General features: G+C 37.9%; 1 protein-coding gene across 11 annotated transcripts in view; it reads right to left on the bottom strand.

Annotated features, from left to right (window-relative positions):
* Positions 1-12,584, bottom strand: part of STXBP5L (syntaxin binding protein 5L) — a 194,221-nt gene that overhangs the window by 83,037 nt on the left and 98,600 nt on the right. For all 11 annotated transcript variants that reach the window (XM_064644494.1, XM_064644486.1, XM_064644487.1 and 8 more), the window contains exons 6-7: positions 9,782-9,845; positions 2,825-2,908 (exon numbers count right to left, since the gene is read on the bottom strand). In XM_064644494.1, the coding sequence (XP_064500564.1) occupies positions 2,825-2,908; positions 9,782-9,845 (148 nt within the window). The remainder of the gene's footprint in view (positions 1-2,824; positions 2,909-9,781; positions 9,846-12,584) is intronic.

Raw genomic sequence — 12,584 nt, 5'->3', positions numbered from 1 at the left:
CCTCTTACAGGATGATGATGGTCACCTCACAAACAGGGACAGAGGTGTTTAACACTTTCTTTGCCTCCGTCTTCAACACAGATGATGGACCATGGGGGTCTCAGTGCCCTGAGCTGCAGGACCATGACTGTGAGAATGATCAACTCCCAGTCGACCCTGAAATTGTGTGGGATCTGCTGCTCCAGCTGGATCCCTACAAATCTATCGGGCTTGATGAGATTCATCCCAGAATCCTCAAAGAGTTAGGTGACATCATTGCAAAACCTCTCTCAATGATTTTTGAGCTGTCTTGGTAATCCGGAGAGGTCCCACCTGACTGGAAGCTGGTGAATGTTGTCCCAGTTTTCAAGAAGGACAAGAAGGAAATTAAAGGCCTGTGGCTGCAAATAAATATCTTTAAATTCATGAGATATGAAACCATTCCTTCCTATAACAATTGAACGCCAGCAGATATAGTCCCCATCTTGAACTTAAAAAGGAAGAATATTTAGATTTGTAGATAGACAGTTACCTTTCCTCTTCTCTACCAAAAAACATCTGCTTCTCATATCTGTGCTGCACAATGACAGGTTCTACAGATCTGAATAATAACAGAAAGTCTCCTTCTCAACAGCTGGCCTGGGTAAACTGAAATCCAATGACATCAAAGCTAACATAGGACAAATCCAGTTGAGGCTTGATCCTGAGAAAGGATGAATATTTAGATGGAGTCTTGAGAGTGCTGACATATATTTTGAGTGACATTACCAAACTGGAGAGCTACCTGAAGAAGACTACAGAAAAGAAAGAACTTGCCTCGGTGAATAACACTGACAGTCCATCAAAGACAAGAAAATAAGCTGTTACAGTACACACCAAGTGCTAATCGAGAAGCCTGGTGCCTGGGGAAATTTTGATACTAAAGAGAAGAATCCACTCCACTTATAAGCCAGAAAAGATAGTGCTATCTGATGATCCTTTAAGATGCCAGAAGAGGAACTGGTGAGTTAGATGAGATCTTCAGTCCTTTTAGCATTAAATGGGGTGACTACATTAGTTTCAAAACTGATGCTAAAGAAAGTATAATGACAGTGAGAAAAATGAGGGTGGATTAATTTTATTCAGAACTCATGCAAAGAGACACTTTGGTATTTAATGAAGATACAGAACATTTACAGTAATTTATCTGAGACTTCACAGATACCCTGCAACTGCAACTGGCTGGCTCAGTGCCAGAACAATACTGAAAGATTGGTCAGACATCATGGGGCACAGAGGCTGCATCAGTCCGGAGAGCATGGTGAAAGGGAACAGGAACAATGATTTCTGAACTGTGATCTTTGGTGACCAATCCATAAGATGAGGCTTAGGTTTGAAAACTTGGATTGGTGCTAAACACCAAGAGGCATGTGCTGAACAAGTAATTTGTGACTCACAAAAGCTATATAACCCAGGATTTAAAAAAGAACCCTTTTTAGTGGCTCCCTAAGGGAATCATAGCATATCTGGAATATTACGAACATGGAGTCTGAAAGTCTGGAATAAAGTACAATGGCTAGTCACACAACCCTTTTAAAAACAAAATAAGAATTTTTCAACTATTTCAGTAGTTGATAAGAAGAGACCACAAGTTGCACTAAGTGGAGTAATGACACAGCAAGTAACCACTGAGGAGGAAAGTACGGGACTGATAGAAAGGCCAAAGAAAGTTCCTGAGGACAGTACTGAAAAATGTGGATCAACTAAATTGCATGAGAAATTTTCAACACCCAACCACTGTGTCTCAATAAGAAAAAAAGAAACAGTATTATGAAGATCCTCTTTTACGTAGACTCATTCCAAATACAAGAGAGGAAAGCTGATGAACAGACACACACACCTGACTCTCCCCCAGGAGACTTGCAAAAGGAAAAAGTCATCCAGCCTTAAGTAATAGAACAGGTGCAATTTCACAAGTGTGCAGAGGCAGACTGTCACTTAGAGACAATTTAGTGGGCATGTCTAGAGGCTTAAGTGCTGGCCTGTTCACACTCTATCTTTTAAGACATTTGTTATGTGGATGCTCAGAAACTTAATCTTGAAGCTCACAGTAGTTTTAATGGGTCTCTGAAAGCAGGTCTGAAAGAGCACAGGATTCAGATGTATTAAGATTACTTTTTAGAGAGAAGTAAATGTGTATACTCCTTGCACGTAATGAAGTGACAAGATGAAAAAGGGAAGAGAACTACAGGAGACCAATTACTGCCTGGATCACTTAAAAGAAAATGTCCTTTTCTACCTTCAGTTGTAGTTGCATTCACATTCATCCATGGTGAACTTTAGAGAAGGACTGGCAGAACAAAGCATGTTTTTCTGTCGGGCTAGTGCTAAAATCATAATAACTAGAAATATATGTATTTTGGAAACAACTATGACACTATAATTTTTTAAGCCATTTAATCAGATCTTAAGTAGTAGGTAATATCAACAGCTGTACAAAATATTTTGTCTTTCATTCTAATTAATGTTTTACATAGTAAAGATGTTTCTATAGTTCCTAATGTAGCTATATCTCAGGTCAGCTCATTGCTACACTCTGTTCAACTGAGAATCCCTACACAGAAGTTGATGAACTTTTTAGAGTCAAGAGGAAGATATTCTGTGCCATAGTACACTCATGAGAGCCTAACACATCAGAACTAGAGATTTCAGGCTTTGATTTGTATTGTCAATAATTTGCTCAAAAGCATAGCACAACCAGTATTTCCAGAACTAACAATGCCTTAAGACAAATATACATCTGCTTGGTAAGACATATGGCAAGATGCTGAATAATGGATTTTCTGAATTAATGGAAATTGCTTACCTCATCATAATAAGCTCTCAGATCAGCTCTTTTAGATCGTAAGTCCCAGAACACGACAGTCCCATTTTCATAGCCTATCAACAGCTGGAGGAGGGAAACAAACACAATTACAGTTTCTGAATCAGAAGGTATATACCAATATTGAATAATACGAAAAGAAATGCCAACGTGATGTGCAAGATTGTAATCTGCTCTAGATGTAATACCATGCTTTCAAATTATTTTTCGGTACAAATTACTTCACGTTTAACATGTGACATGGAAAAAAAAAATGGCTTTATACACCTTTTTTTTCCCCCCCTGAAGATTATGTGCCTGGACAGTCTTCACAATTGCATATCTGCTGAAAAAATAAGATTGTAGCATGTACCTATCAGATCTTACCCTCCTTGCCCCTTGTTGGAGAGGAAAATGTTTGACACCTAACCATTTAAATAACTTCAAACCAAAATGTGACCAGATTAAACTCTCATTCAGCTACTTATATTCCTTTAATTTATGTCTTCTATTGCTTAAAAACATTTTGAAGAATTCTTCCTGCAGAGAATAAATTGCTTGCTTTCCTAACAATTAAAAAGCAATTAACTGATATGCCAATTTTTACTTCTTCTACATCATATCACTGTGCACACCTCAGAAACACCAGCAAAGAAGATTTGAGAAAAGATGAATGAGTAGGAAAACAATGCTCAGAAGAAAAATAAGAATGAACACAATCCTTTCTCCTTGTCTCCATTGAAAACAACTGAAATATTGATCTGGCACTGTAGAGTACTCTTCATTTGAACACAATTAATTTCAGATCTTATGGACGATATGAAGTCTAGCCTACTTAGATGTCCTGGAAATTGTTTCCCATAGAGTCTGACTTCCTAAGAATCTATTCTGGATATGAAGACTGGAAACGACCAAACTGGCAGACTCACACATTTCTGCTGTAGAATATTTTATACAACTGGCAGTGATAGCTGCAGTTGTTCATTGCCTATAAACACATGTATCACAGAATGCAGGCAAGAATTTAAGCTTTCTATATTAAGAATTTGAGCAGAAGAATGACAAGATTATCTCTTAGTCAGTGAAAGTTTAACAGTATCTTTGCTATCGCTCACTTTGGCTTGCATAAATCATAAAAATGAAACTTGTCTAGGCTGCTAAACAGAACATCACTTTCTTTCCAAGTATAGCTGATACATCATACTGCTACAAAAGAGTCTGGGAATACTCTCAGTTCTACTAGATATGATTCTTTATATTGCCAGGAGAATATTCCTTATGTGGAGAGGTAGTAGCTAATCTGGAAATGATTTACAGTTAATACCTGAATATAAACAATACCTGATTACTTAAGAGTTATGTTCCTGAAAAAAAATTAAACTGCTGGAGAAATTCCAGAATATTTAGCATTTTTGCTCTGGATGGGTCCATGTGGGGTTTTGTGGCAGAGTCAGAAAGCATGCAGCTAACTGGATGTCACCTATGTCAGAATGCCATATGGTGTTCTGGGATAATAGGCTGCCCTTCAGAGAGTGAACAAAGGAGTGTCTTACTGCGGCTGCTCTCACTGTAAGTGTAGTGATCCCAAACGGAAGTCATTTGTACATCCAGGAGTTAGTGATCCACACAGCAGTTAACCTGAGTAGGTGCAGACCTGTGCTGTGCTTTGTTGTGTTGCACACAGTCAGGCCTGCATTGTGCTGCACATATTCCTTGGCCACAAGATAAACGTAGCTGGCTAATTCTAAAGAAGCCTGTAGGCATCTCCCATTTGCTAAAGGCAATTACAGCACCTTTGTGCCTTTGCCTTTCTCTTAATGTAAGGCAGTATGGCTCATGTGAACATCTTTTTGCTTGACAGTAGAAATGGATAGAGGGTTTTTTTTTTCCCCCCAAAATCTTCTGAGATCTCCAAAGACCAAAATGCTGGCAAGCCTCTTCACAGAGGGAACTTAACACAGTGTGGTGTGCTCTTACTAGGGGTTCATCCAGTGCTATATGACTTGGGGTTACCACCATCCTTTTTGTATTAACTCCAATAAATGATATTTTAATCAATTTGTTATGGAGTTTGGGTGCCCTCCTTACTATCATCATAACAAACACTTGCACCAATGTGTTACAGCTGGGTACCAAACCAGCTGGTATCTACCAGTATTCTTTTCATCTCAGCTTTTGTACAAATATATTCAGAAAACTGAAGGAATAGAAAAACATTTAGTATGTGTGACCTGTTTCTTAATAACACTTTCTCCCTTGTGAAGCAAGCTTGTCTTTTGAATTCTGTCACTCTCTTTTCCAAAGAAATCATGCTCCAGGTAATTACTAAAAGGTTAAATACCTTGTATCAGAGACCACATTTCACCTGATCTATTGCTGAAATGCTTAATGCACAACAGCACTACAGAATGGCAAGATACAAAGTGTTGTGATTTCAGGGAATAAACTGAAAGGTAAACAGATTTTCAGCATAGCCAGGAGTCTCTCTTTTTGTTCAGATGGTAGTCATGCTGCTTTACTACTAACACTGTGGTATGACACTAAAGTCACAATTCCAACTGGGTGAACGTGGTAAGTCTCATTGCCAGTATATTTATGATGCTCTGGACTCTGACCTGGCTGAACCATAGGAAACTCAAACATTTGCACTCCTCTCAGTCAAGGTGATCACTTGAGAGATCTCTAAGACAAGCTTTACATCTGTAATAGAGGTAAAAAGTAAAACATCCATAAATGCAGTTGGAAGGGAAAACATAGACAAAGAAGAAAAATACATGTAAAAGGAGTCCAGGATGGAAAAACCCCCGAAGATTTCTCTTCAACTTGTGTCTCCTGGCACAGTTTAATTCCTCATACTTTACTAGGTTATGAAACATGCAGAAGGCTGGACAGAACTTGGAGAGAGAAGACCTGGCAAGATCTTCCTTGTCTAGTGAAGTTGCTCCACGTTTTAACTTAAATCTTTCTTCATGAAATGCTTTTGATGATGGTATTGTAGAGATATTTCGCTTCTACAATCAACTAATTGCATCCTGGTACATACCAGCAAGCCCCTTCCTTGTCCTGGTAACAAAAAACAGTTGGGAGAAAAAAACCCAAACAAACAAGCCTACCAAATGCACACTGTATTTAGGTATTATTAGATCTCAGAACTCAGACTCAGAGATAGGAAGTTTAGTCCACCAGCTAATATTAATAACATTAAACCTTTTCCTATTAAACTTTCTCCATTTGCTGGGAAACTGCAGATCACTGCAGTTAATGTCTTTTCCTTTGTCAGCAAGAAAAATCATGTTTGCTACAGATCTGCCACTTATAAATGTCTGTGCACTTCAGTCGGTTCCTAACGTACACTTATTCATTGATTTGGCAGACACAGTTATATTTAACAAACTTAATCACTAGGTCCCCAAATTGTTCTTCAGTGACACATTAAATGCCCAAATTCTCTTTGATGTCTGTCTTCCAGCCACAGCTTGCTAGATTCATAAAAGAGACTGTCTCCAAAGTCTGCCTGGATAGTTTGCCTGGAGGGCACTCTGGAAAAATGTTGAATGGCAGAAGTCTTCTGGAATCACATTCACTCTTTTGACACAAAGAACCTGATCACGAGTCACGGATATAAACTGGAACTTGAAGGAATTCCAAGAATTTTAATGAAAAGCGTTAAGATACCGTCAGCACACAAATTTCGCTGGTTTTCAAAAAGAGATCTTATGATTGTCTTAGATTTGGAAAGGTTTGACTGTGTTTTAGGACTCTGAACCACTCAGTGCACATAGGAGAAGTACTTACTTACTTCAGTGAAACAGTCCCAGATCTGTAAACTATTTTGTGATATCCTGGACAAGGATATACCACTGAACCCTTGCAGAGTACTTGAAGAGTAGTACTCTTGTAGAGAAAAAAATATCTGTATTTTGAGTAATGATTACAGTTCATTTATACCTACTATTTAATTCCTTAAACATATGCAAACAACACTTTCATCTGCTGCCTATCAGGAAATGATGTGGGGAGTCTGACTTCTCCCACCAACACCTCTTGGTGGTCTTTGGTTAACTTGGAGCTGAGGAGCTAAGCAGACTATATAGACCTATCTTCAATGAGCTCTAAGATAAACTTGGCTAAATTAAATAGAAGGTCTACCTGTCACAGTATCTTGTACTGAACTGACCAAGAGTAACTACCAAATAACAATAAGGGAAGAGGGCAAGTACTTGTCATACTCTTACATATTCTCTCAGCCTAAGTAATTTTCTAATTACAATATAGCCATCTCCCTATCTACACATGGCTCTGTTTAACCTTACCTTTATGAACTTTTTATGAGAATTCAGCAAACCTCTTCAGTTACCCTCAAATTGATTTCTCTTGTGTTAACTTTTCTAATTTCTTTGTGACCAATATAAATTTTCAGCAACACAACAGCATTTGGACAAAGTTTTATAGCTTCTACCCATTGCACATATGAAAAAGTACTAAATTGGCTTGTTTGGAATCTGACTTGTCAGCTTCATTTGATATCCTTTTAGTTTTTGTATTGAAAGAGACCATGAGCTGTTTCCATCCTCTTCATATCACTGAGATTTTCAAACTTGGAATCACAATTAGGTCTTTTCCACAGTGAATTTTCCCGTTTCACTAAGCTGTCTCTCATATAGAAAATTATGTTTATTCTCTTTTAGCACAATTATGTTCTTTTTAGATATAGAAGGAGAAGTATTACACTCAGTGTTCAGCAGCAGATCAGCTGTGCATTTCTTTAATAGCCCTGTTTTGTTCTCTATTCTTCTCCAGATAATGCCTAATTTTGATTTTCTTTATTGTTCACTACTGAGCATTGAGCTAAAATTTTCATTGAATTATCAATCATTACTTAAAGCTCTTGATAACAAACAGTAATCATCAGCTCAGACCCATTGTTTAATACATAAAGTCATAAATATTTTCCCCTTCACATATCACTTCTCATCATTTACACTCAATACTTGCAAATGACTTGCAAATGACCTCCCATTCTACTGCTGAGTTTCTCAGACTCCTAAAGGCCAGCGAACCTGATCACAGCACTGCTTACTCTGTTCTCTAGGCTATTTATGATGATGTTGAACAGCAAAATCCCAGAAGCTGGTTTTTTTTTCATTTTTTCCTCATTCTGAATAATATTTGTTTTATTCTTCATTCTTTCAACCAAAGTTTATTGAGACTTAATTGAAAAATTTAGTTTAATATTTTTCTCTTCTGTTGGATTTTTTTATCTAGAGTTATGTCTTTTGATTTACTGCTTGGATCTTCTCTTACATCTGTGTCTACCTTTTACTGATGTTTTCCTGTAAACATCAAACACTAACAATTCCACAGTCTGCAAATCTGCAAGTATTTTGTTAGCACCAAATTGTTCTTTACGCCACTCTCAAACTATCAGTGATACAAAGAGATGCACTGGGACAGTTTCAGTATAGCTTACGTTTTCTACTCTTTCTCCCCATAAATTTTCAATCTTTGTTTTTCATAGGCATCTGTCTGATTTTGCTGTTGCTGTTAGTATGCTAGGAATTCATCACTGTCCAGATATCTCCCACGTGCCCTCTGAGCAACAAGCACTTGTATTTCCGAGCCAGTTCTCCTCTAACTCCCTTTCCTGACTCCTTTTCATCTTCTCTCTTTCTGCTGAAAAATATTTTTAGGTTTCTGTTTGGACACAAGTGCATGACATTCCTGTAAGAGATGTTCACTCACAACAGAACTTTTTCTTTTCATATCATTTTTCATACACTGTGTACTTTAGGTACCCAGATCATCATCAGCTTCTGTTGTGGCCAGCAAACAAGAATGATGCCTCATAAATAAACCTTTATTTTTTTCAGGTATTTTGCCATAGATAGTTAAATAGCATTTCTTGATGGCTTCTTGTTTGAGGCTAAAACACTACACTTCACAGTGTTTAATTACTTTATTTGATAGTATTCTAAATTGCTTGATCTATTGTGATTCTTCTAAAAATGCTTAGAGATCCCATATAAGTTGTTGGAGGGCTAGCTCACAAGCACACCATTTGTACATAGTTCACCTTGCAAAATGGATAAGTCCAAGGACACATAATGCAAATGAAAACCAGATGAAGCCATCAGTGCTTTTCCAGGTACTCATAATTTCAGCATAATATCCCCCATATCAGTATCAAAAATTCAAACTGCTGCGAGTTTCTAACAACCATCAGCTGTTATGTGAGGGACGCTGTCAAATAGAAACATCATTTTTAAGATGAAGTACTTTATAAATACACAAAAAATGCAATTGCTAGAAATTACCAAAACCAATGAGAGAGTTAAAAACCCTTTTCCACATTGGCAAAATGTTAAAAAGATGAGTAGCAATGGATAAATGAAAAAGCTCTGTTAAACCTGGTATTCTGTCAACCATATTTCAGTTTTGAAAAGCTGCCACACAAATAAAGCCAGCAAACTTCGATTTTGCTTCCTAGTGCTATCAGTCACAACCCTGATGCTCTGACTATATGTTTTGATTCCTACTATGGGCAGCTCTTTGTGAACAGAGTTGAGAATAGCAAACAGTAGCAACAGATATAGATTACTATAGTTAAAATTCTTGTATAAGAAAAGAATTGCTATCTTATGTAAACTTACTATAAACTACTATAAACTACTTGTCCAAGTACTGAAGTCATGATACAGTTTCCAGTCAATTCTTACTTATACCAAGTCAAGTTTATTTAATCATGGACAATTTGGATGGTTATATGTTTCAAAGTATAGTATGTTTTTTGTACAAAGATAATTTTTTCTTAAAAAACTGTAAAATAGTTAAAGTGAATTGGAAATATAGAAAGAAAGCAGATGGTAAAATTAGTGAGTAACCAAAAAGAAGGAGCTACCAAGGCAAAAAAATGAAAGGCTATGAAATGTTGCGAAGTTTTATACCATTAGTTGTACTCACTTTTCCCTCATCTCTTGGGCTGTCACTTAAATGTACAACTGGACCAGGGTGAGTCTTTGTGGATCTGCAAGACAAAAATCAATTAAAATCTGTGAATTGGTTTTTTTTTTGTATGAAGAGCTAGATGCTTACCTTAATTTCTAGGTGTGTTAACATCTACCTCCAACAGTTTAAAAGTAATTGTAAAAAGCCCAACAGGGGAAGGTGAAGTTACTGACATCTTTTCAGGTTCTCCTCTATTTTTGCCATTATAGGCAAAGATTCTCCTTTGTCAATTAATCCTTTCTTCTGTTTGTTTTTTTTTTTTTTTTAAATCTTGCTATTCCTCCTATTACAATAATTTCCCCCCCACCCCCATTCTTGAGGCTTTTTTGCCTTTTATATTCTCTACTCTCTCTCGTTCTGACCCTCCCTCCTCATTTGCTCAGTTTCAAGGCTAATCTGCCAAGGATTTGCAAAGTCTTCACTGGATTCATTTAAAATATTTATAACATGACTCACCAAGTTCCAATCTCATTAATGACAGGGCTTCAGTAACCTCACCTACACTGCTCTATCGGGAGGCTTCTTAGCATTATTACAGCAGGATTTCAGAAATGGAGCACCTTGCCTTTGTCTAATCTGTAAAGATTTATACATCTTTAGAACAATGAATACAGTTACAGCCACAATGCATGTTTAGTGAGGCTCCACAGCCACAAGACCCATCCCACAAGTCTTGGTAAGCCTATATAAAGTCACTGTTCTTACCATCCCTTCTCTTTTTGTCACATGTACCAACAAGCTGTATGCCACTTGGTACAGGGACTGCTACTGAAAATTATTAATGTCTAGCACCTGACAGAAAACACAAATCATGTGCCAGAGCAGAGATTCCCCTGCAGTCTGTGGAAGACTCCACACTGGAGCAGGCAGATATTTCCTGAGGAAATTGCAGCTTGTAGAAGGACTCATGATGGAGCAGGAGAAAAGTATGAGGAGGAAGGAGAAGCAGAGAGGAGCTGTAATGGATCTACCAAAACCTTTCATTCCCCATCCCCCTGCACTACTCAGGGGGAAGGAAGTAGAGAAGTTTGGAATGAAGGAGTGGAGTTGACAGCGGGGGGGGGGGGAAGACGTTTTAGGTTTTGTCTGTTTCTTGCCATTCTACTCTATTTCAAATGGCAATAAATTAAATTAATTTTCTCCAAGTCAAGTCTGGTTTGTCTATTGACAGCAACTGGTAAGTGATCTTCCTGTCTTTGCCTTGACTCATGAACTTTTCCATTTTATTTTCTTTCCCTGTCTTCTTGATGATGGAGAGTGAGAGAGAAGCTGGGGGAGGGTATCACAACTAGCCAGGGTCCACCCACCACAAATTCCTTGATTGCTTCACAGAGGCCAGATTTGTTTATACACAAGTAAGAGGAAGTAAAGTGTCTATTAAGTTTGGCAGTCATAACATTAACTCTGTCAAGAAATGAGAAAGGATCTTTTTCAAATAGTTGCATATACTAAAACTAATTTCACATGTGCCATCATAGATAAGATCACACACAGATGACAACAGATGCTCCTGAAGTTTTTTGGAAGTGTAGAGCATATTCCCTGGCAGTCCTGCACTGCCTTTCTGGGGCTCCAAGAAACATTGCTCTTTTTTTTTTCATAGCAACTGAAGTTTTTGCATTGAAACTGATTCCCCTTTGGACTACACAACAAGGAATACTCACAAGATGCAGCACAAAGTCTGGGGTTTGTTTTTGGGATGAACCTGCACAGTCCCATCTTGGAAGAGAGATTTGTGGGAGGATATCCTGATACAAAGTAACATGAGTTTGGATGCAGCAAGGAAGAAAACTGTGCACGAAAGGACTGCAACTTCCTTCATTCTACATGACCTCTTCCTTGTTACTCTGAACCTGCCCTATGACTGGATACAGAAGGTGTGACATGATAAATCTTCTCTGGTTTGCTTCTCCTGAAGTGATGCCATCTCCTTTCTAGTACAGGACTGTGGCTAGGAACCCACAGTCCTTGGTGCCACGCTAATGCCAGAAATAGTCTGCCAAAGCCAGATCAGTGCTTTACTGCTTGGCTCTTCTTGTGTCCTCAAGTAAGGTATGGGTAAACAGAAACAACAGCAATATCTTTTGGATCCCTAGAGAAGTGTTGCTTGTAAAAGGAGTGCCAGGCATTGGGCTCTACGGTCAACTTCTCCTAAGGGTAAACATCATGACTGCACTACAGGCAGGATTAAATGAAGCAATTATTTAGTTAACTATATTATATCAATAATATTAGTTTATAGAACTTGTGAAACACTATCAGAGCTGCAGATACAGTAATTACTACTTTCATACAGTAAATTATGCTGCACGTGGAAATGTCTACACACAAAAACCATTTTGCCTGAAGTAGTTTAAGTATACATAAAATGTTCCATTTCCCCTCATTGCTACTACAGTAGAGTTGTCAAGGAGGCTGGAGAGTTGTACACTGTCATTGTGGAACTGCCTACAAAGAAAAAAAACACCATTGAAGTATATTAAATGCAAAACCAGAGATCCAACAGCTCCTGGAAAGGATGAGGTGGTGCTGGAAAACCTACCATATTTGCAGCTACCATAAGTAAAGCACACTGCTGTTGATGCCAGATACTCAAGTACAGTCATTCCTTCAAGCTGGCTTTGGGAAACTGCATAAAAACTAACTATATCCTATTCCTTGAGAAAGAGGAAAATACAGAAGAATCAGTAGGTGAAAATAAGGCATAAGTGAAATAGTTGGACAGAGAATTTTTCATTCCCAGATAGTAGCTGGGGTA

Source organism: Pseudopipra pipra, chromosome 2 (assembly GCF_036250125.1).
Source record: "Pseudopipra pipra isolate bDixPip1 chromosome 2, bDixPip1.hap1, whole genome shotgun sequence".
In the NCBI taxonomy this organism is placed as follows: Eukaryota; Metazoa; Chordata; class Aves; order Passeriformes; family Pipridae; genus Pseudopipra; species Pseudopipra pipra.
The sequence above is the reverse complement of the archived record's forward strand: the minus strand, read 5'-3'. Positions and strand labels throughout refer to the sequence as shown.